Consider the following 24048-nt stretch of genomic DNA (forward strand, 5'->3'; position numbering starts at 1 on the left):
TCTGAATATCCAGAAACAAGGTCAGTTTCTAAGCATGCCTACTTGAAATGCATACTAGCTTGCCTTACTCCCTACAACTTGATTTTTAAAAAATTATTCAAGGGAATATGGTGTGGAAGGAGGACATGGGGGCTTTCTTAAAATCCCTCAAGGAAAGAAAAGCCCTGTGATGGAGATTTTAATCTGAATAACATTTGGAAAACTTTTTCTGATTTTCAGATTAAAATGCCCTGAGGTCAGCTGAATCAATTTGGCTAGCATCTTCGGATCACTCAGGGTGCTAGTTCAGAACTGAGGGGTTAATACATCTTCACGGAACCAACAAAGTCGTAAACACAACAGATCACAATATACAAGCATGGACACTTGCAAATGAACCTTACTTTTCCTTTCAGCAAAAGCCATCTACCTTTGACGGGTCTGTCCTTACCGGAATTCTGACTATCCAGATTCGCCATCTGAGCTCTGCTGCGGAGCCCGCGCGCCTGTGCAGCGCCGCAGTTCTCCGTACCCAGTTCTGCAGAGCCCCACCAGCAACCATCTACGCTAATGCTGGACCCGGCCAGGTCGGCCGGCGATTTTCTTTCTTACATAAATCCAACAAAATGCATTGGTATTAAACAGAAATAAATGATCACATTGGCATGATCTGCTCTCCTTTCTCTCTCTGGTCTCTGTCCGCCTCAATATTCTCATGCTAATTTTAGGTTTTACTACAACTTGAGCTTTCTCAATGAATATTCAAAACAGCAGCACAGAGACAAAATTCAGCTCACAGACAAAAAGTCAAACAGGCTTTGTGTTTCATAGACCTGACAAGTGTGGAAACCACTGTAAACCGTCCTATCCAACCGCTGGGACTTTGCGATGTTTTTTAAATGCCTCATTTTCAGAAACAGGCCAGCTAGTCCATTTGTAAAATTCAATTATTATTATTTTTTAATAACACGAATTCTAAGTTGTCAGCCTAAGTTTTAAAAGACGTGCTGTACTCACAAGTATTTCCTGCTGCTAATGTACTCCAGGGCTGGGCAGCCAAAAGAAAGAGCATCCTGAGAAAGGTTCCCGCCACGGGGTCCATGCTCGAAGTTGCCGGGGCTCCCCCACCCCAAAAACCCAGGGTGTCCAGGCAGGTGCTCTGAGCTGGGGTCTGCCTGCTCCCTCCCTCTCCGGGTCGCCAGCGCTTCCTCCTCAGCTCACTGCGAACCCGCGCAGCCGGCGGGGCGGGAGCCCCAACCTGCAGCCACACCCCCAGCCCAACACCCCACCCCCGCCTCCACCGGCTCCTGCCGCTCTGCTAGCTCCGCGAGGCCCGGGCGCCCCTGGCGGTGGCGGGCAGAAGTGCGAGTCACATGGTTGAAGATCTTCAACCTGAACTCTCTACAGAGGACTCTGGGGAGGTCGCTCTGGATCCGAGATCCTAGTTCCTTCACCTGCAGGGTTCCCACTCTCGGCAGCTGAGCGGGTCAATGGACTTCAGTCTGAGACCGAGCTTCACCATGGGGATGATGCTTGAGCACGCACACTGATGCTAGGAGAAGTGTTTTTTGTTGTTGTTATTATTATTATTTCAGTTGAAAAGAAGGTAGAGCAAGTAATCAGATTTGAAGGAAATATTTGCATGTATTGAGAACTGTTGTAAAAAAAGACTGTTTCTGCTTTCTCAACTCATTTAATGATTTGTATTTTTAAAAACCCTATTATAGTAATCATTTAAAAATATGTAGAGTTATATATACAGTTTTATATATCAAAACATATTTCAATAAAGGGGAAATAAAAAATAAATAATTTTTAAAACTACCCCACTTCTACTATAATGTAATCATTTTATTATATGTATTCCTACTTGGAGATTTGAGAGTTATGGTCTGCAGATACAGAAAACTAAAAACTGGCACCCTGGGAGAAGGAATCTTATTCCAAACATCATCATGGAAGTGACCTTGTATTAAGGACGTAAACTGAATACACTTAATTGATGAATGAAGAGTTTTGTATCAACTTCTGTATACTGTGTGTGTATTGCTTTTCACTCAAATTCTTCAATAACAATTCCCCAAAGCATCATACTGAAAAATAAAGCAATATAAAAGGCATCACAAATAAATGAAGATTTCAGAGTATACAGATAGAGGCCTGTTGTTCCATGGAGTCAGAAGGATTTCAAGATCCATGACTTTGAAATAAGCCTGGCAGCCTCCTCTGTTTTCTGAAGAGACTGCCAGCAGGTGTAAATGAAGGCAGTGTGAGCGTAGCATCCCTAGGGTCAATATTCTCCTAAAACTGGGACCAGACTCATAGCAATGTGCTGAGACTTACGGACAGGCTCCAGGCATTCTTGCACCATCCAAAGTGATCGGAACATGAAAGAAACTTTAGCTTTGAGCACGGCATTATATGCCTGAACACAAAGCAGAGAAGGTGTTTCTATTATTTCTATTCTGCAACTTGAGTAAAAAACAAAAACGGGAATTGAAAATGAAAATAACTTGACAAGGTCTCAAGAGTTTACAAGTAGAACTGCTGAGAATTTGCCCAAGTATCGAGATTCTGATCTCAACTTTCTAGATTTTCCATTCCTATTCAGGGACCCTGGGCGTCATGAATTCTTCCCACCCACCCAGCCACCCCATTAATCAACAGGTCTGGGGAAACACTGACAGCAAATCTTGCTTGAAGGGTGCATTTAGAACCTTGAAAAAAGCCACAAGCAGTAGAATGACCTGCATTCATTAAACACATATGTTTTCAGTACCTACTACGTATCCCAAGACTTGAATATTTTATTTCTAATTTTAAAATAATGATTTACATTAAGTGTTCATTATTTTTTAAAGCCTATACACCAGTCTGTGTGTTTCTGTGTGTTCTAAATAGATGGTCACAGCATCCCTTTGAAGTAAATGTTATATGCCCATTTAATGGATAGGCAGACTAACGTCAGAGAGTTTAAAGGATGTGTCACAAAGCAAGCCAGACTTAAAACCAGATCAGCTGAGCTCTGAAACCCCTTCTCATGGGCTCTAAGGTGTCTGAAACAGAAAAGTTGCCACCTGTGAAAACATTTCATCTTTAACAGGAAATCCATTTAAAATGGGTTAGTAGGCACCTCAATAATTGATGTCAATTAAAACCAAAAGGGGCAATGCTGATAAATTACTTGAGCAGACATTCGGGATGGAGTTTCACAAATAAGAGATGAAACAATATACAAGAGATTGAGACTTGCAGGCAGTTGCCCTTGTGCCAGGAGCCAACACATGAGACCCTATCCCTAAAAAGGCCATAGGGGAGAAAACCTGATGGGCAAGGCGGATCAGGTTTTCAGGGGTTTTGAAAAAGTCACCTCACGAGACCCTACCCCTAACAAGGCCGTAAGGGAGAAAACCTGACCAGCAAGGCGGATCAGGTTTTCAGGGGTTTTCGAAAAGGCCAGCTCACGAGATCCCACCCATGACAAGGTCATGAGGAGAAAGCCTGACAGGCAAGGCAGATCAGGTTTTCAGGGATTTCGAAAAGCTGCCCCCGGCTCTCACCTTAAAGATGATATCTGTCTTTCTGATGCCTGCCTCAATGGACTACTCCCTAATTAATCTGACACAGGCAGGAAGGCCTTCCCCATCTCTTCCCAAATAAGAATCAATTTAGAACTTTAATCAATAAGTTTCCCAGGTGGTGGTATTTTATGAGATTATTCAGGGTGAAAGGAGTGTTTTAATTTAAACTCCTTTGCTGGTAGTTTGTTAGTCAAATGCATTTATGCGCTTGGTACTAATATGCATGATTGCTTATAATATCCTAATCATAAAATAGCATAAAGAACCTGAATGTATAAAAGCCCTAATAGACATAGAGCCCTTTTAAGGGGTAAAGGAGTCCTATTAGAAAACATAAGAAAAATTATTCTATAGGTGGTTACTGGGTTGTGATTTGCTTGCTGTGTTTATGCTTGCTGTATTTTTGCCTTTAATGTGCTAAGGTTGTGTTATAAAAACCATTGCTAATATAGTTAAAGATCTAGAGAAATAAGAACTTAGCCCTAGTGTGGTAACAATGAGATGGTTGTTAATTGTCAGCCAGGAGTGCTAGGCAGAAGCTGCCTCACCAAAGTCGCAGAGTCAGTATGGGGTAAACTTCTTAGATAAACGCAACTGACAACTTTTGCAGAAAGATTAATTTTTGTATTAACAAGAATATAATTCTACTCTGTACTATTGCCCTATGAGACTGCTACATTTTAGTTAAGGTCACCATAGAAACAGAAGATAGGTTTACATTCACCTGACCTGCATAAAATGTTAATAGGCCCCAAGGCCAGAAGATAATGTACAAGACCCTCATAAACAAAGAAGTATGCAGAAAACACCCTGGTTTCGTGAACGACAAGCTGACGTAATGTTAAACTATCTTCCCCTTAGAAATGTACTAACTTAGGGTATAAAAGCTATGGTAAAAAGTAAAGCATGGCCAGACTCTGCCAGACTCTCTGCACCCCGTCTCGTCACTCCCTCTCTCTCTCTCTCTTTCTCTCCCCCTCTCTCTCTCCCTCGCAGACTTGGCCCTATCAAGGCTGGTCTCACGTGTCTTCTCTCTCTCTCTCGCCGACGCCGTTCATCCTGAGGGTACCCCCTGGATCCTGCCGAGGCTGGACCTTGGCACCCTTGTGCAGTGTACAACATCGATCTCTGAATAGACATCAGCTCTGGAGCCATTGCATGACCTTCTAAGACAAGGGCAGCCCTAAGTGAGGAAGGTTGAAAGCAGTACCCAAAGCAGGGACTTGCTAGAAAACAGCTGATGTAAAACTCCTGGTTTTACCCTTTAGAGCTGCCTTCTTTAGTCGGGTTTCACCAGTGGCTCAAACATAAAGAATCTGTCTGCAATGCAGGAGACTCGGCTTTGATTCCTGGGTCAGGAAGATCCACTGGAGAGGAGAATGGCAATCTACTCCAGTGTTCTTGCCTAGAGAACCCCACGGGCAGAGGATCCTGGTGGGCTACAGTTCATGGGGTCCCAAAGAGTGGTACACGACTAAGCAACTAACACTTTCTCTAGTTGGAGACATTGTGGCTTCACTTTTCTTGTTTGTAAAATGGTGATGATAACCAACCACAAAACCATTGTGAAATTACAGATATGAAACCCCCATGAAGTGCTGCAGCCTACTGAGCATTCCATATACCAGCCACAAAGCTACCCTGGGAGCTGATACCCGCCTGTGAGACCCTCTCCAAGGCAAACCACTCAATATCACGGAAATCATTATAGGGGACTGGAATGCAAAAGTAAGAAATCAAGAAACACTTGGAGTAAAAGGCAAATTTGGCCTTGGAGTACAGAATGAAGCAGGGCAAAGGCTAATAGAGTTCTGCCAAGAGAACGCACTGGTCTTAACAAACACCCGCTTCCAACAACACAAGAGAAGACTCTACACGTGGACATCACCAATTGGTCAACACCGAAATCAGATTGATTATATTCTTTGCAGCCAAAGATGGAGAAGCTCTTACAGTCAGCAAAAACAAAACTGGGAGCTGACTGTGGCTCAGAACATGAACTCCTTACTGCCAAATTCAGACTGAATTTGAAGAAAGTGGAGCAAACCACTAGACCATTCAGGTATGACCTAAATCAAATCCCTTATGACTATAGAGTGGAAGTGAGAAATAGATTTAAGGGACTAGATCTGATGAGTGCCTGATGAACTATGAATGGAGGTTCAGGACACTGTACAGGAGACAGGAATCAAGACAATCCCCAAGAAAAAGAAATGCAAAAAAGCAAAATAGCTGTCTGAGAAGGCACTACAAATAGCTGTGAAAAGAAGGGAAGCAAAAAGCAAAGGAGAAAAGGAAAGATACACCCATTTGAATGCAGAGTTCCAAAGAATAGAAAGGAGAGATAAGAAAGCCTTCCTCAGTGTTCAATGCAAAGAAATAGAGGAAAAAAATAGAATGGGAAAGATTGGAGATCTCTTCAAGAAAATTAGAGATATCAAGGGAACATTTCATGCAAAGAGGGACTCAATAAAGGACAGAAATCATAGGGACCTAACAGAAGCAGAAGATATTAAGAAGAGGTGGCAAGAATACACAGGAGAACTGTACAAAAAAGATCTTCACGACCCAGATAATCACAATGGTGTGATCACTCACCTAGAGCCAGACATCCTGGAATGTGAAGTGAAGTGGGCCTTAGGAAGCATCACTATGAATAAAGCTTGTGGAGGTGATGAAATTCCAGTTGAGCTATTTCAAATCCTGAAAGATGATGTTGTGAACGTGCTGCACTCAATATGTCAGCAAATTTGGAAAACTCAGCAGTGGCCACAGGACTGGAAAAGGTCAGTCTTCATTCCAATCCCAAAGAAAGGCAATGCCAAAGAATGCTCAAACTATGGCACAATTGCACTCATCTCACACACTAGTAAAGTAATGCTCAAAATTCTCCAAGCCAGACTTCACCAATATGTGAACCATGAACTTCCAGATATTCAAGATGGTTTTAGAAAAGGCAGAGGAACCAGAGATCAAATTGCCACCATCCATTGGATCATCAAAAAAGCAAGAGAGTTCCAGAAAAAACATCTATTTCTGCTTTATTGACTATGCCAAAGCCTTTGACTGTGTGAATCACAATAAACTTTGGTATTGACATTTCATGATGTCCATGCATAGACATCTCTTGTGTTGTTGGCAAAGGTTGTTTGCTATGACCGGTGTAGTCTCTTGGCAAAACTCTTGTTAGCCTTTGCCCTGCCTCATTTTGTACTCTAAGGCCAAACTTCCCTGTTATTTGGTGTTAGTTCTAGAAGGTCGTGTAGGTTTTCATAGAACCATTCAATTTCAGCTTCTTCAGCATCACTGGCTGGGGTATAGACTTGGATTACTGTGATGTTCAATGGTTTGTCCTAGGAACGAAGTAAGATCATTCAGTCATTTTTGAAACTGCTCTTTTGGACTCTTTTGTTGTCTATGAGGGGTACTCTGTGTCTTCTAAGGGATTCTTGTCCACAGTAGAAGATATAGTGGTCATCTGAGTTAAATTCTCCCATTCCTATTTTAGTTCAGTGGTTCCTAAGATGTTGAGGTTCACTCTTGCCATTTCCTGCTTGACCTCATCCAATTTACCTTGATTCATGGACCTAACATTCCAAGTTCTTATGCAATATTCTTCTTTACAGCATTAGACTTTACTTTCCCCACCAGATACTTCACAACTGGGCACCGTTTCTGTTTTGGCACAGTTGCTTCACTCATTCTGGAGCTATTTGTAATTGCCCTCTGCTCTTCCACAGTAGCAATATGGACACCTTCTGACCTGGGGGGATCATCTTCTGGTGTCACATCTTTTTGTCTTCTCATACTGCTCATGAGATTCTCACAGCAAGAATCCAGAGTGATTTTCCATCCTGTCCTCCAGTGGACCACGTTTTGTCACAGCTCTCCACCACGACACGTCTGTCTTGGCTTGGTCCTTCACAACACGGCTCAGAGCTTCATTGAGTTACACAAGCCCATCATCACAAAAGGTTGCAATCCGTGATGTGGCAGAATAAACAGTATTATAAATTATCATTACCATGTTATACATTAGCTCCTCAGACCTTATTTCTTCATTTTATTTCTCATTTTATAACAGAAAATTTGTATCTATTTGTAGACCTGTTTCAAATACCCCCAGGACCACCTACAGAAAATTTCTACTCTGTGTCCTATGATTTTAATTTTCTTTTTTTTTTTTTATAGATTCCACACATAAATGATACCATGCAGTGTGTCTTATTGCTATTTTTTGCTATCAGGTTTATATTATTTATAATAAGGATCTCCAGGTTCATTGATGTTCTTGCAAATGTCAGGATTTACTTTTTCAGGCTGAATAATATCCCATTGTGTATGTTATGTATGTATATTTGTGTGTGTGTGTGTGTGTATCACATATTATCATGTATTCTTTATGCATTCACCACGGACAAACAGGAAGTTTCTTTCCAAGTCATTACTGTGAATAAATTTTCAAAGAACATAGAAAAATACTGTAACTCTTTAGGGTTACAAACTTTGTTTCTTTTTGCTATATGACCAGAAGTGAAATTGTTGGATCACATGGTATTCTAATTTTTTTTTAAGAACCTCCATAATATTTTAAATATTTGTTGTACTAATTTATATTCCAAACAGCAATATACATGGTTTGTTAAGTGATATCGGGCTTGCCATGAAGGAACTATCAAAGGGTATGCTCAGACCCTAAAGAATATCTGTGATGTCTGTGTGGGGGTCACAAGAGAGGTCTCTGTACAATGATCTGAGAGGACTCTGGGTGAGAATACTCCATGTGGGTTTGTGAGAGGGTCCTGTGGGGTCAGTGTGGGCCTGTGAAAGGTTCCTACTGGGGTAAATGTGCATCTATCAGAAGTCTCTGTGTGGGGTCAGTGTGGGTGATCGAGAGATCCCTGAGCAGGATCAGTGTGAATCTGTGTTTAACCCCTGTGTGGAATCAGGGTGGATTTGTGGGAGATGCCCGAGTGAGGTTAGTGGAGTCTCTGTGTGGGTCAGTGTGGGTCTGACAGAGGTCTCTGTGTGAGGTCTGAGGGTTCGTGGACAGGGTCCTTGTGAGTCTGTGGGAGGTACCTGTGCAGAGTTAGTGTGGGTCAGTGGGAGGTCCCTGTCTGGGGTGAGTGTGGGTCTCTGGAAGGGCCCTGTGCAAGGTCAATGTGGGTGTGTGGGAAGTTTTTGTTTGGGAAAACTGAGTTTATCAGGGGTCCCAGTCTGAGGTGAGTGAGGGTCTGTCGAGGTCTCTGTGGGGTTATTGGGGGCCCTGTGCAGCAGCAGTGCTGGGTCACTGTGTGTATATGGGGGGGTCTCTCTCTGGGTGAGTGTGGGTCTGATCCACTCTTCATGGGGGCCCTATGCTGGATCAGTGTGTTGGGTATATGGGGGGTCCTTCTCTGGGGTGACTGTGGGTCTGTCTAGGTTTCATGTGGGGTTATTGGGGGCCCTGTGCAGCAGCAGTGCTGGGTCACTGTGAGTATATGGGGGGTCCCTCTCTGGAGTGAGTATGGGTCTGTCGAGGGCTCTGTGGGGTTATTGTGGGCCCTGTGCAGCAGCGGTGCTGGGTCACTGTGAGTATATAGGGGGTCTCTCTGGGGTGACTGTGGGTCTGTCGAGGGCTCTGAGGGCTTATTGGGGGCCCTGTGCAGCAGCAGTGCTGGGTCACTGTGTGTATATGGGGGGTCTCTCTATGGGGTGAGTGTGCATCTGACCCACTCTTCATGGGGGCCCTCTGCTGGATCAGTGTGTTGTGTATATGGGGGGTCCCTCTCTGGGGTGAGTGTGGGTCTGCCTCGGTTTCATGTGGGGTTTTGGGTCCCTGTGCAGCAGCAGTGCTGGGTCACTGTGGGTGTATGGGGGGTCTCTCTATGGGGTGAGTGTATGCCTGACCCACTCTTCATGGGGGCCCTGTGCTGGATCAGTGTGGGTGTATGGGGGGGTGTCCCTCTCTGGGGTGAGTGTGGGTCTGTCGAGGCCTCTGTGGGTTTATTGGGGGCCCTGTGCAGCAGCAGTGCTGGGTCACTGTGGGTGTATGGGGGTCTCTCTATGGGGTGAGTGTATGTCTGACCCACTCTTCATGGGGGCCCTGTGCTGGATCAGTGTGGTTGTATGCGGGGTCTCTCTCTGGGGAGAGTGTGGATCTGTCGAGGGTTCTGTGGGGTTATTGGGGGTCCTGTGCTGGATCAGTGTGGGTCCCTCTCTGGGGTGAGTGTGGTTCTGTCGAGGTCTCTGTGGGGTTATTGGGGGCTCTGTGTAGCAGCAGTGCTGGGTCACTGTGGGTGTATGGGGGGGGTCTCTCTCTGCGGTGTGTGTGGATCTGACCCACTCTTCATGGGGGCCCTGTGCTGGATCAGTGTGGGTGTATGAGGGTTCCCTCCTTGGAATGAGTATGGGTCTGTCGAGGGCTCTGTGGGGTTATTGGGGGCCCTGTGCTGGATCAGTGTGTGTGTATGGGGGGTCCCTCTCTGGGGTGAGTGTGGTTCTGTCGATGGCTCTGTGGTGTTATTGGGGGCCTGTGCTGGATCAGCGTGGGTGTATGGGGGGTCCCTCTCTGGGGTGGGTGTGGGTCTGTCGAGGTCTCTGTGGGGTTATTGGGTCCCTGTGCAGCAGCAGTACTGGGTCACTGTGGGTGTATCGGGGGTCTCTCTCTGGGGTGAGTGTGGATCTGACCCACTCTCCATGGGGGCCCTGTGCTGGATCAGTGTGGATGTATGGGGGGGGTCCCTCTCTGGGGTGAGTGTGGGTCTGTCGAGGGCTCTGGGGGTTATTGAGGGCCCTGTGCTGGATCAGTGTGGATGTATGGGGGGGTCCCTCTCTGGGGTGAGTGTGGGTCTGTCGAGGGCTCTGTGGGGTTATTGGGGGCCCTGTGCAGCAGCACTCCTGGGTCACTGTGGGTATCTGGGGGGTCCCTCTCTGGGGTGAATGTGGGTCTGACCCACTCTTCATGAGGGCCCTGTGCTGGATCAGTGTGGGTGTATGGGGGGTCCCTCTCTGGGGTGAGTGTGGGTCTGACCCACTCTTCATGAGGGCCCTGTGCTGGATCAGTGTGGGTGTATGGGGGGTCCCTTTCTGGGGTGAGTGTGTGTCTGTCGAGGTCTCTGTGCAGTTATTGGGGGCCCTGTGCTGGGTCAGTGTGGGTGTATGGGGGGTCCCTCTCTGGGGTGAGTGTGGGTCTGTCGAGCTCTCTGTGGGGTTATTGGGGGCCCTGTGCTGGGTCACTGTGTGTATATGGGGGGTCCCTCTCTGGGGTGAGTGTGGGTCTGACCCACTCTTCATGAGGGCCCTGTGCTGGATCAGTGTGGGTGTATGGGGGGTCCCTTTCTGGGGTGAGTGTGGGTCTGTCGAGGTCTCTGTGCGGTTATTGGGGGCCCTGTGCTGGGTCAGTGTGGGTGTATGGGGGGTCCCTCTCTGGGGTGAGTGTGGGTCTGTCGAGCTCTCTGTGGGGTTATTGGGGGCCCTGTGCTGGGTCACTGTGTGTATATGGGGGGTCCCTCTCTGGGGTGAGTGTGGGTCTGACCCACTCTTCATGAGGGCCCTGTGCTGGATCAGTGTGGGTGTATGGGGGGTCCCTTTCTGGGGTGAGTGTGGGTCTGTCGAGGTCTCTGTGCGGTTATTGGGGGCCCTGTGCTGGGTCAGTGTGGGTGTATGGGGGGGTCCCTCTCTGGGGTGAGTGTGGGTCTGTCGAGCTCTCTGTGGGGTTATTGGGGGCCCTGTGCTGGGTCACTGTGTGTATATGGGGGGTCCCTCTCTGGGGTGAGTGTGGGTCTGACCCACTCTTCATGAGGGCCCTGTGCTGGGTCAGTGTGGGTGTTTGGCGCGTCCCTCTCTGGGGTGAGTGTGGGTCTGTCGGGGTCTCTGTGGGGTTATTGGGGGCCCTGTGCTGGGTCACTGTGTGTATATGGGGGGTCCCTCTCTGGGGTGAGCGTGGGTCTCACCCACACTTCACGGGCCCCTGCATTGCTGTCCTCTCTGCACCTCACGGCAGGAGAAGGAAGGGACTCTCCAGGTCAGGTTTCTTGCTGTTCTGTCAGTGTCCCTTCTGTGTCATGTCTCCAGACGGGCACCTTAGTTCCAGATCCCCCAACTCAGCGCTCACCTCTTGGTGCCTCTGAGAGGCCCTGGCAGCACCCAGGCTCAGGATCCAAGCTCTGTGCTCCCCTCTCCTGAACTCTCGAGGTCACTCAATGACCTAGGACCCAACGCCTCCCCTCAGACCCTGGCTGAGCCCCCACCGCTCTGCCCACCGTGGGGGATGCGGTGCAGAGTCAGGACTAGTCTCCAGGGAGGAACCACAGCACAAGTAGGCCTGTGCCCACTGCCCCCACAGCCCTGGGCCTGGTCCCATATGTGGGGGCCCTGACAGGCATGGAGGCGGGGCCGTTCCTGCTGGCTCCTGGATCAGAGGCCCCCTTCTGGAGGGGGACTGTGAACCATGGGACTATCTGTGACATAGAGCTCTGAATCTCTCTGGAGAAATGCTCTTGTCTCCCCACTGTCCCCTGTGGATGAGCCCAAGGAGGAAAGCTGATGGCGTGTTCATTGTCTGCAGGTCCCTTCCATGCATGCTGGGTGACACATCCTGGCTGCTGGTGTCTTCCACCCCGGCCTCTGGAGTGAGTAAGACTGAATGCAGGTGAGACCTGCTGTGACTCCTGAACAGTCTCTGGGCCTGTTGAGTCCTACCTGTACCCTGGGAGCCCCCTTGGGCCGCACATGTAGATAGAGGTCACGGACTGTGAGTCTGTCCTGAGTACCCAGTCCTGTAAAAGCTGATTGCTACAGTGGGGAAAAGTGAAGCTTCTCTGCTTGAGCTTCTGTTGCCTCTGGGAGCTTGGCCCTCTGTTGAGGGCCTCCAGGTGGCCTCCCTCAGACAGGTCTGGGGAACTAGAGTAGAGGGGAGACTCTGGAGTGATGCCAGCATGAGCCACCAGGCCCCTCACTTCTTTCCTCTGGCCCTGTGGATGGCGGTGGGGCACCAATGCTCCTTGGTAAATGCACCATCTATGGCCTCCCCTGCCACTAACAATCTTCCTCTGCATCCCATCCCAGGGCCACAGCATCCAGCTCTCGGACCATGAGGTGCCTCCACACACAGTCATGACCATGCTCATTCACTGGGGGAGGTGGGCACTGTAAGCATGGCTGTCTTCTCCTCCAGGGCTGGGTGGGACCAGCCCTCAGAGGCTTGCATGCTCTGCACTGCACACTCTCAGAGTTGGGTCCTCTCAGAGTGTGTGGTCTTCATTCTTGCTGCTGCTTCAGAGCAGGAGAAAGGCAGGGGGAGGTTGACGAACCTCGCCTACCTTGTCCCAGGAACATCTGGGAGAGAAAGGGGCTTTCAGGGCAGCAGCATCCACCCCGCTGTGACTTGGGGATGAGGCTTGTCCGGTGGGACATGCTGGCATCACTCCAGGACTCCCCTCCTTATTCTGACAGGTGAGTTTGTACCTGACACTTCTTGAACCTGAGAGGAATTTCAGCTTCTGAACACACCTCCCCTACCAGCTGCACAACGTCCAGGTGGAGAGAGAGTAGGATAGAACTGAGCAAGATCCTGAGAAGGGGGAGGTCTTTAGGTTTAGTTCACTGTGACATGTCCTAAACGCTGTTGCTTGTTTCTGTAATGTTGGTATTATGGAAACTGAAGGCGCAGTTAGGGAACTGGGGTGAGGGTGAGTATCCATGCTGGGGTCACCCTCCCTCCACGGCCCCATCCCGTCTGGAAGTCAAAGCAGGCACCTGGGAAGCGTGGACCCCGATACCTTCCATCTCCCTCAGTGAGGCACTGACAGGCCACTACCCCTGCTCGTGAGAAAAAAGCATTTATTTCATGAAACAAAATTTCTGGTAGGAAGAAGCCTTTAGCACACAGAGGATGTGCTAACATTGGAGAAAAATGTATTTATCTGCATGGCATGCATTTTTTTCTTGGAGGAGTGTTTTCCTACCCAGAATGCTGTGAAATACAAACAGGTGAATACGAACAGGTATATTTCTGAGGGAGACCATGCCTTGGACAGTGGAGGGAATGGCCTGGGACCCATGTCACTCGTGAGCCATGCTGGCAGACTCTGCCTGGAGGGGGACCTGGCTCCCTGGGTGAGAAGGCCCACCTGCTGTCCCTGGGACTGGTCCACTTTCTCTTTTTTGAAAAGGTATGGCCCGTTGGGGTGGCTTGGTGATAAGGGGGTGTATCTCTCCTCATTCTCCTTTCCTCTTGGTAAGACAGGATTCTGTGGTGGCAGTAATGTGGACGTCGGGGGTCCTGGAATTCTGCTTGGTACCAGGTTAACTCCCTGGCATGAGGTCCCTGGTGAAACACCATCCTCTCCTTTAGGATCTGCCCAACAGCTGTCATGACAGTCTGAGCCTCAACAGCCCTGCTGTCCATGGTCGATTTGCTCTTGATTGATTCTTGGCTCTGGACAGTGGCTATTTCAGGCCTGCCTTTTTGCAAGGGCTCTTCTGGTTCTCTGCCTTTACTGGAGAAAATCCACTGCAGAAGGAGCTTCATCTTTTCTTTGAAGTGGCTTTCTGATGGAACCTGTCTCTTCTTTAGGACTAACTGCCGAAACTTGCTTCTTAGGGACTCTGTTGATTCTTTTTTCTGGCCAGGATGACTCATCCCTTGGGCTTGGTAAGCCCTCCATTCTGCCAGCCCCTTTTTAATCTGTCTTAATTTGGGCCTTCTATATTTCTCTCTCCCATCCTTGGGAACAGACTCCTTGCAACGGCTCTTATATTTGAGCTGTCGCCTCATGTCCACCTGCTGCCCCTGGCTGCTCCCTTCACTTGAGGTAGCATCATAGAGTTTCTGGGAATTGCACTTGTCTCCACGGGATAAGATCTGAAAATAGGACAGAGATTCCTGAGAAGCCAAGATGTTTGCGGTAAGAAGCATATTCGAGTGACAGTCTTTGAGAAGCACGTCGGTGGCACAGTCCTGAAGGAGCACCCCAGTTTCACAGTCTTGAAGGAGCACGCTGGGAGCTCGGCCTTGAGCCTGAGCCTGCTGGTCAGTGAACCCTTGAGACTCAAGCTTTCGAGACTGTGTCTCAAAGAGCAGATCTTCTGTATTTGAGGCAGCAGATGTGGTGATCAGTGAGGGGCTTTCACTGGACCTTAGAGGCCGTGATGTCCCGAGATCGATATTGATGTCTAGGTATTTGACCTGCACGCTAGGCTCCCTGGTGCCCTTCCCAGCAGAGCCTCCCTCCACGACCTTTTGGGCCCTGGAAGATGGGGAGCATTCATCAAGCTCCACAACTATCACATTAGAGCAAGATGCTGGGGAGGCCTGCACCCTACTTTCCTTCTGTGGCTCATTCCTGGCCATGGCTGAACTTGGACTTGGCTCCAGGCTGCCTTTCTCAGCCTCCACAACAGACATGCTGTGCCACATTCTGCCCACAAAGCTGCATGTGGGGGCCTGAGGAGGTGGCTTGTCTTCCTGTCCAGTCAGAGCGGCCTCTGGGGGCTTATGGGTGTCCCCAGGTGTGCGTCCTCCCAGAGCCCCCCGGGCTTCCTCAGTCACCGGTGAGGGGACAGGGCGGGGCCTCTCCAGTGGGGGAACTGCCTCCGTTGTCTTCAGTTTCTCACCTGCATGGGGCTGAGGAGGTTTCCCCAAGCCCTTGGTTAATAGGGCAGTTGAGTGGTATCCAGATTCACAGGTGACCTTCAATGTGGGCACTTGAACCTTTTTCAACTTCAAGCGAAATACGAACTTAAGGACTTTGAAGAGTAGGCTCCACCTGTGCCTCACCCGAAACCTTATTATATGTGCTTCCAGCTCCTGCTCAGTATACGGGCTGAGGACAAGAGACTCGTGGGAGGTGATCATGGAGGCTCTCCCATCCTGAGCGGACTGTGTACTTTCTGTCTTCATGGGAGCATTTGTCTCTCCCAGAGTGCCTAAAACAAGGTTGTCCACAAGCCTCAAGTGATAGACATTCACAGGGCTCTCACTCTCACAGATCTGCTCTGCCTTCCTCTCTGTAAGGACTCTTGAGACTTCTGGTTGCTTCCTGTCTAGGCTCAACTCTATTTCTGATGCAGGTTTTGCTCTTGGATCCTTCACTGGAGGGTTGGCTGGAAACATGTATAGATCTTTTACGATCTTCCCCACACTCTGCCCTACATCACGGCACAGGTCTGTCCCTGGTAGGATTTGTGCTGGGCACTTGGACCTCATCTTTTGTGCATCCTGACTCCTTTTGCCTCGACCTGCAGAAGATCTTGAGGGCCCCTCCCTGCCCTGTGCCTGACATGGCCTTGGGTATTGATCCTGTGGCTGCATCAGTTTCTGAGATGCTTGGATTCTGCAGGGCAGGCCACTCTGTTGCTGCACGAACCTTTGGTAAATGTGGTGCTCCAGTTTCTTCCGAACCTCAGGGCTGATCAAATGCCCAGGAAGGATGGGGACAGATGTGTGGGCCTGGAGAGACCTGGTCTCCTGGGATGGGTTGAGAGTGACCTGGCTAAAGACTTGCCTAGAATTTTTAGCCAAGGACGGTAAAGTTCTCCTGCTTTCTAGTTGTTTTTTCCAAAAGTGACGTTCCAGGTTTTCAATTGCATTTGAACTGAAAGATGATGCCTTATTTGGAACTGTAGGGCAAGATGTTTCAAAAGACTTCTCAGTGCCAATCTGGCATTGAGAAGATGATGACTGGACTAGGGGGGAAGGTGATAGATGGACAGTGGTTTCTAACTGAGCCTGAGGTTGTGGATGATATTGGGGTATGGTTGGAGTTAAGGATTGAGGTTGGGCCTGGATCTCCATATGAGCCCGAGAAGATGACTGACAGTAAGGTATACTTAGAGCCAAGGGTATCGGTTGGGCCTGGATCTCCACGTGAGCCCGAGGAGGTGGTTGGAACTGGGGCATGGTTGGAGCTGAGGGTTGTTGGTGGTCCTGGACCTCCATGGAAATCTCATATGATGGTGGACATTGAGGCATGGTTGCAGTCCAGGGAAAGGATCGGCCCTGGGTCTCCACATGAACCTGAACAAGTGGTTGAAACTGGGGCATGTTTGCAGTCCAAGGTAGGGATTGGTCCTGAATGTGAGCTTGAGGTTGTGGTGGTTGACACTGGGACATGGATGGAGTCTGGAGTAGGGGCAGAACCTGGGTCTTCATGTGAGCCCGAAGTGGTAGTTGAAAATGAGACACGGTTTGAGCCAAGAGTTGGGATCGGACCTGGGTCTCCATGTGAGCTCGAGGTGAAGGTTGAAATTGGGGCGTGAGTGGGGTCCATGGTGGGGGGCGGGCCTGGGTCTCCATGTGACCCAGAGGTGATGGCTGCAACTGGGGCATGGTGGGAGTCAAGGATTGAGGTTGAGCCTGGGCCATAGGTTGGGTCAAGTGCTTGGCCAATGACAGTTGTGAAGTTACTTTAGCTGGAATATGGAATGGTTTGGCTGTAGAGCGTTCGTTAAATAAGACAGGGCATAACTCTAGAGCTGACCCAGGTACTGTGACAGCAGCTACGAGAGACTCGCTGTGCAGAAAGGGGAGACCCCAGAAGAGCTGGCTGCATGTCTTCTGTAGACAGCCCCCCAGAGTGTCAGGACATCGGGGCTTCTCGGGACCAAGCAGCTGATCATGTTTGCCAGTTATGTTCCAGAAGTGTTGGTGACCCAAGCTGTCCTGTTTGTGACCCAGCGACTCGATCCTCTTCCCCAAAGAATTCAGGTGGTAGCCTGCCTCCTCGTCCTTTTCTTTCTCCTTCCAAGACTTCAGCTCCACTCTCTTTGTGATTAGTATTTCCAGCAGCTCCTGGACATTAGGGTTGATAAAAGCGAGGCCACCAGCCTCTACCTGCCTGTTTCTGGGATCTCCCCAGAATGAGGCCTCTGGTGGGTAGAGGGGAAGGCTTTCTTTCTGGGACTCTAAGTGTGTCGAGGTGGAGAAGCTCCAGGCTGTGGCTGCTTCCTGCCACCAGGCCAGGGCCGATCCAGAGCTGCTTGAATGGACAAGCCCTGGGATGGCTGGTCTCCAGGAGGAGTGCGGAGATGACCTGTGTGGGATGGTACCCAGTGTGCGTGTCGTGGAGTTACCCTGAGTGAGACTCAGCATGGAGCCTGATGGTGTTGGGGTAGAGCAGGGTGCTGGAGGTGGAGGGCAGGCTCTCCCAAGAGGCGGGCTTGGTGCGGAAGGGGAACCAGCCAGTGGCCAGGGTGAAAGGCTGTCCAGGGGAAAGAAAGGCTCTGGTGTTGGAGAGGCACTCAGGTATGACTCTGAGTAAGTGGAAACTGAACCTGGAGAAATGGCAGAAGCCCAAGGTAGAGGCTGCTTGGTCAGAAGAGCTGGGGAAATGGTGGGAGCCGCCTCTTCCCTGCATGGTGTGTGGGCTCCAGCAGGCACTGCTTTGCAAACCTCACCAGGTGAATCTTGACATGAGCTCTGATGAAAGCTGCCCTTGTCAGGGAACCTCCCCAGATGTCTGCAGGGGACACGAAAAACAAGCTACAGCCAGGAACTGCCAGGCCACGAGGACCAGACAGGCCAGGCAGGGGGGGGGGGGGGCAGCCACACCCCACAGTCCTGCAGGGCCCCAGTGCTGACTTCACAATGCTCCCACTGTTCCTCACCACGGGATGATAGCCATACCCTGCCTTCAGGACTCCTCCCAGCTCAGCCCCAGGCTGCCAGAATCCCTGGGTTTACACCATAGACTCTAGAAGAACCCCCTAGAAAGAAAGGGTAGATTCTCTACCTTTGCAGAAGTGAAGTCCGGTCCCAGACCTCTTCCAGTGCTTCCAGGCAATCTCTGCAAGCTGGAAATCAGCAGACTGGGTCATGGTGGTGAAGATAGGAGCCAGGGGTCTTATAGAAGTTGAGTGCACTGTCTCTTAAAGGGGACACCATAGGAGACTGGAGCCCAAGCTTCAGTGTCCAACACCACATGATCCCTGACAGTGATGGTGACGCTCAAGAAAGGGTTTATCACTTAACATTTTTCCATATCCTTTACTCCTTACTGCCCTTACCACCTACCTGTAGGCGATGGGCAGGCATCACTTTGCAGCTGAACCTGAGCACAGTTAAACCATGTGTCCTATGTGTCCTGGAGGGCTCACTTCCCAATCCAGGTGCTATTAGTCCAATGCAGCCCACACCCCCGTTTGGTACAGTCTTTTCCAGGCCCCTCACAGCTACATTCTACACATGGAATCTGGGAAGTATCTGGATTCTGCCCTCCTTCCCAGAAGCCTCCCTGGGGGCCCTGCTCCTCAAGGGAGAAGTCCTGTCACCAGCCCCCCTCAGAGCCCGTGGAGCTGGGCCTCATGGCCAGAGTGGTGGGGACTAACACTCGGGGCACTCATGGCTGGATGTCAGAACTCACCTTTCAAAGCGCCATTTCTCTTGCTGCTCCTGCTTCTTCCCCTTCGTTCCTTTGGATGCTGAGAGAGAAAAAATTAGGGCTTAAGACTCAATTCTCAGTCTCCTCTCTCTAGACAAGCATCAGGCACTAGTGTCCATACATAATATGACTTTCTACAATTCACTGACAGAGCTCTGTGATTTTTCTTTCCTTTCACTCATTTTTAAAGTGGATAAAATATTTTCTGGTTTCCTTCTTTGAAGAACGAAAGATATTTTCAATGTGAAATGCACTCTGTACTACTTTCGTCACTGTTCCTCTGCTCAAGAAACACACACATTCTCAGACTGTGGGTGAATCTGAGCTTCATCAGGTTGATCTCTGCTTCCTGATACCAGCCCGCTCCCCAGCCCCTGCTCTGATGCTCTTGGGGCTTCAGCGCTGCCAGATCATCAGCCCTGAGACTCTGTTCACAGCTGCTGAACTAGGGCTCAGAGTCCTGTCCTCGGTCTGAGACTGAACTCAGTATCCAGTCCTCAACCCCTGGTCACTGTGTTTGGGACATGCCCTGGACCCCTACCACACCAGGACAACTGATCTGAGATCTTTGGGGAGAAATCCTAGTGTTCACTCTATCTCCTGCCCAGCCTGGTTTGTCCCTAGGGGCATGATATTCTTTTCTTCCTTGAAAATAGATGTCCTATTCTTTCCCACCTCAAGAATCTCTGGTTGATTCAGAAATGTAGAAATAATAATAATAAATAATAATAAATAATTTTATATGCCTGTCAGTCTGGACCAAGAGTTCCTTACCTTCCTGATGTTTTCATGTTTCCTAGGGGGAGCAAAGGATGGGTTATTCTCCAGGTAGGGAAGGATCAGGAGAAAGAGCCCCAGTCCACATAGAAAGGCAAGGATGGTATCGATCGCCCAGAAAGGGGAGCTGGAGTTCAGCCAAGTATCAAAAGTGCTTTTCAGAGAAAAGAGCAGATTCTCCATCATCTGAATCACACTGCTGCCCTCAGGCAACTGAGCCAGGGTGTGCCCTTGGTGACTAAAGTACTAGGCTCGCATCATAGAGATGTGGTCTGGTCACAAAGGGCCCTTGGGGGTAAGAGGGATTAGCAGAGGAGGAGGCTGGACTATAGCCCCTCCCTAACCATCCAGCCACACAGCTTCATTCATCTCCCTTCCTCTGAGCCTTGCCATCCTACCTTCTCATCCTAGTAGAGACATTAGTCAAGTGTTGCTTCTTTCCACCTAGAACTCAGAGAATTCCTGGTTCCTTTGATAACATTGCTTGAGTCCCATCAGTACTTTAAAAATTCTGGAGTTCTCCCTATAACTCTGGTTAATCCCAGGTATTTTTACTTTTATGATATATATATTTTTTTCTAATTTCAGTTAATTTTTACTATATTCAACTACTGGGAATTTAAAATTAATTTAAAATAATTTGAAATTTACAAGACTATGAAATATAAAACAAATTGAAATAAACTTTCAGAGTAAGTTTTTCATAATTTGCCAGCATCCTTGTTTTCTGAACGCAATACACTGAACAAAAAGATTTGGAACACTCTGTACAGATACACACACATCCTTTTAACAAATCAGCCCAGTGTTTTCAAATCTAAGAACCAAGTTTGCTTGTTTGTTCTTTCCCAGTTCAAAAGTTCTCTTTCAGTATTTGTTATAAGTCGGACTGCTAGCAGTCAATTCTTCCAGTCTCTGTTTATCTGGGAACATTTTTATTTTGCCTTTTTCCCTGAAGCATAGATTTTATAGACACGGAATACTTGGGTGACAATTTTTTTCTTTCAAATCTTTTAATATGGCATCCCACGGCCTTCACTCTGCTATTTCTGACTGGAAGTCAGTGATTAATCTTATTGTGGTCTCCTCATATATGGAGAGGAGAAGGAAATGGCAACCCACTCCAGTATGCTTGCCTAGAGAATCCCGTGGACAGAGGAGCCTGGTGGGGTCCATGGGGTCGCACAGAGTCGGACACGACTGAAGCGACTTAGCATGCATGTATGCATTGGAGAAGGAAATGGCAATCCACTCCAGTGTTCTTGCCTGGAGAGTCCCAGGGACGGGGGAGCCTGGAAAGGCTGCCATCTATGGGGTCGCACAGAGTCAGACACGACTGAAGTGACGCCGTCGCAGCAGCAGCAGCATATCTGGAGAACAGTTTCTCTCTGGCTACTTTCAAGACTTTTCCTTTGTTTTTCCACAGTTTGACCAAGATATGTCTTAGAGTGGATCTGTTTCCTGTCATTTTTCTAGAGGTGAACTCTGAATCTGGAGAGTGTTTTTCATCAAAATTTCATAAACTTTTAGCCATGATGTCTGCAAGTAATGTTATGCTGCCCCCTCTCATCTCCCTTCTTTCCGAGAGTCTCTTTCCTTCCATGTTTGATGGTGTGCTGAGTGGATGCTGTAGATCGTTTTCCCTCAACATCTTCTCTCTTTGGTTTTTCCACTGATTTCCTGAATTCATCTTTCAGTTTATGGATTCTTTCTGCTACCATCTCAAGTGTGCTATTGAACCTATTTTTCAATTTAATAACTATAGTTTTCAAGTCTAGGATTTATATTAGTTTCCTTTTTAAAAACAATTCCTAGCTACTCATTCAGTGTCTCTTTTGACTGAGTATCATATTTTCATCTAATTCTTCAAGCATGGCTCCTTTAGTCCATCTTGCTGTTATCATTATTTTGATATTTTAATGTTTTCACCTTCATACTAAATTTATAAGTGATATATGAGTTATATGTGATATATAAATGCTTTGCTCACCACCGTTTCAAAACTAGAGTTTTCTGATTTTAACTGTGTACTTATCTGTCCCAGCGAGTTTTATACTTTGATATAGTTTCCTTTTCCTAATTAGCATCTTTTCATTTCAGCTTGTAGAACTCCTTTTAACATTTCCTATTAGACTGATCTAATGGTGATGAAAGTAGGGAAAATCACTAGACCATTCAGGTATGACCTAAATCAAATCCTTTATGAGTGTACAGTGGAAGTGAGAAATAGACTTAAGGGACTAGATCTGATAAACAGAGAGCCGTGATGAATTATGGATGGAGCTTCGTGACATTGTACAGGAGACAGGGATCAAGACCGTCCCCATGGAAAATAAATGCAAAAAGGCAAAATGGCTGTCTGAAGAGGCCTTACAAGTAGCTGTGAAATGAAGAGAAGTGAAAAGCAAAGGAAAAAAGGAAAGATATTCCCATTTGAATGCAGAGTTCCAAAGAATAGCAAGGAGAAGTAAGAAAGCCTTCCTCAGCGATCAGTGCAAAGAAATACATGAAAACAACAGAATGGGAAAGACCAGAGATCTCTTCAAGAAAATTAGAGATACCAAGGGAATATTTCATGCAAAGATGGGTTTGATAAACGTCAGAAAAGTTATGGACCTAACAGAAGCAGAAGATATCAATAAGACGTGGCAAGGATACACAGAAGAACTGTACAAAAAAGGTCTTCATGACCCAGATAATCATGATGGTGTGATCAGTCACCTAGAGCCAGACATCCAGGAATGTGAAGTCAAGTGGGCCTTAGAAAGCATCACTATGAACAAAACTAGTGGAGATGATGGAATTCCAGTTGAGCTATTGCAAGTCCTAAAAGATGATGTTGTCAAAGTGCTGCACTCAATATGCCAGCAAATTTGGAAAATTCAGCAGTGGCCATAAGACTGGAAGAGGTCAGCTTTCATTCCAATACCAAAGAAAGGAAATCCCAAAGAATGCTCAAACTACCGCACAATTGCACTCATCTCACACGCTAGTAAAGTAACACTCAAAATTCTCCAATCCAGGCTTCAGCAATATGTGAACTATGAACTTCCAGATGTTCCAGCTGGTTTTAGAAAAGGCAGAGATCAAATTGGCAACAACCACTGGATCATCAAAAAAGCAAGAGAGTTTCAGAAAAACATCTATTTCTGCTTTATTGACTATGCTAAAGCCTTCGACTGAGTGGATCACAATAAACTGTGGAAAATTCTGAAAGAGATGGGAATACCAGACCACCTGATCTGCCTCTTGAGAAACCGGTATGCAGGTCAGCAAGCAACAGTTAGAACTGGACCTGGAGCAACAGACTGCTTCCAAATAGGAAAAGAAGTATGTCAATGTTGTATATTTTCACCCTGCTTATTTAACTTATATGCAGAGTACATCATGAGAAACGCTGGGCTGGAGGAAGCACAAGCTGGAATCAACATTGCTGGGAGAAATATCAATAACCTCAGATATGTAGATGACACCACGCTTATGGCAGAGAGTGAGGAAGAACTAAAGAGCCTCTTGATGAAAGTGAAGGAGGAGACTGAAAAAGTTGGCTTAAATCTCAACATTCAGAAAACTAAGATCATGGCATCTGGTCCCATCACTTCATGGGAAATAGATGGAGAAACTGTGGAAACAGTGTCAGACTTTATTTTTTGGGCTCCACAATCACTGCAGATCGTGACTGCAGCCATGAAATTAAAAGACGGTTACTCCTTGGAAGGAAAGTTATGGCCAACCTAGATGGCATATTCAAAAGCAGAGACATTACTTTGCTAACAAAGGTCTATCTACTCACGGCTATGGTTTTTCCAGTGGTCATGTATGGATGTGAGAGTTGGACTGTGAAGAAAGCTGAGCGCCGAAAAATTGATGCTTTTGAACTGTGATGTTGGAGAAGACTCTTAAGAGTTCCTTGGCCTGCAAGGAGATCAAACCAGTCCATCCTAAAGGAGTTTAGTCCTGGGTGTTCATTGGAAGGACTGATGCTGAAGCTGAAACTCCAATACTTTGGCCACCTCATATGAAGAGCTGACTCATTGAAAAATACCCTGATGCTGGGAGGCATTGGGGGCAGAAGGAGAAGGGGACGACAGAGGATGAGATGCTGGATGGCATCACCGACTAATGGACATGAGTCTGAGTAAACTCCGGGAGTTGGTGATGGACAGGGAGGCCTGGCGTGCTGCGATTCATGGGGTCGCAAAGAGTCGGACACGACTGAGCGACTGAACTGCACTGAACTGAAGAACCCTCCAGCCTAAAGCAAGGAGGCACCAAACACAGCAAACTAAATAAAATGAAAAGATGAGAAATATACAGGAGGTGAAGGAATATGGTAAAAAGTCGCTAGA

At 47.9% G+C, this 24048-nt stretch overlaps 1 protein-coding gene across 1 annotated transcript; it reads right to left on the reverse strand.

The window, feature by feature from the left end:
- Positions 1–1196: 1196 nt before the first annotated feature.
- LOC136151829 (spermatogenesis-associated protein 31E1-like) lies at positions 1197–18359 on the reverse strand. The gene is made up of 5 exons (XM_065913253.1): positions 18275–18359; positions 17940–18037; positions 17032–17847; positions 13882–16011; positions 1197–1457 (listed from the first exon to the last, which is right to left on the reverse strand). Exons 1-5 carry the CDS (start codon positions 18357–18359, stop codon positions 1197–1199), a joined length of 3390 nt encoding a protein of 1129 aa, XP_065769325.1.
- Positions 18360–24048: the final 5689 nt, after the last annotated feature.

Source organism: Muntiacus reevesi, chromosome 20 (genome assembly GCF_963930625.1).
Source record: "Muntiacus reevesi chromosome 20, mMunRee1.1, whole genome shotgun sequence".
NCBI classification, from domain to species: domain Eukaryota; kingdom Metazoa; phylum Chordata; class Mammalia; order Artiodactyla; family Cervidae; genus Muntiacus; species Muntiacus reevesi.

What these genes read in the sequence shown, in the direction of transcription:
- LOC136151829 (XM_065913253.1), bottom strand. Translation starts at nt 18,359, where the DNA reads ATGACCCAGTCTGCTGATTTCCAGCTTGCAGAGATTGCCTGGAAGCAC. An exon ending in CTCATGTCAAGATTCACCTG is followed by an intron (nt 17,848 to 17,939) that starts GTGAGGTTTGCA and finishes CTGACCAAGCAG; the next exon opens with CCTCTACCTTGGGCTTCTGC. An exon ending in AGATCCTAAAGGAGAGGATG is followed by an intron (nt 1,458 to 13,881) that starts GTGTTTCACCAG and finishes TGACCCGCTCAG; the next exon opens with CTGCCGAGAGTGGGAACCCT.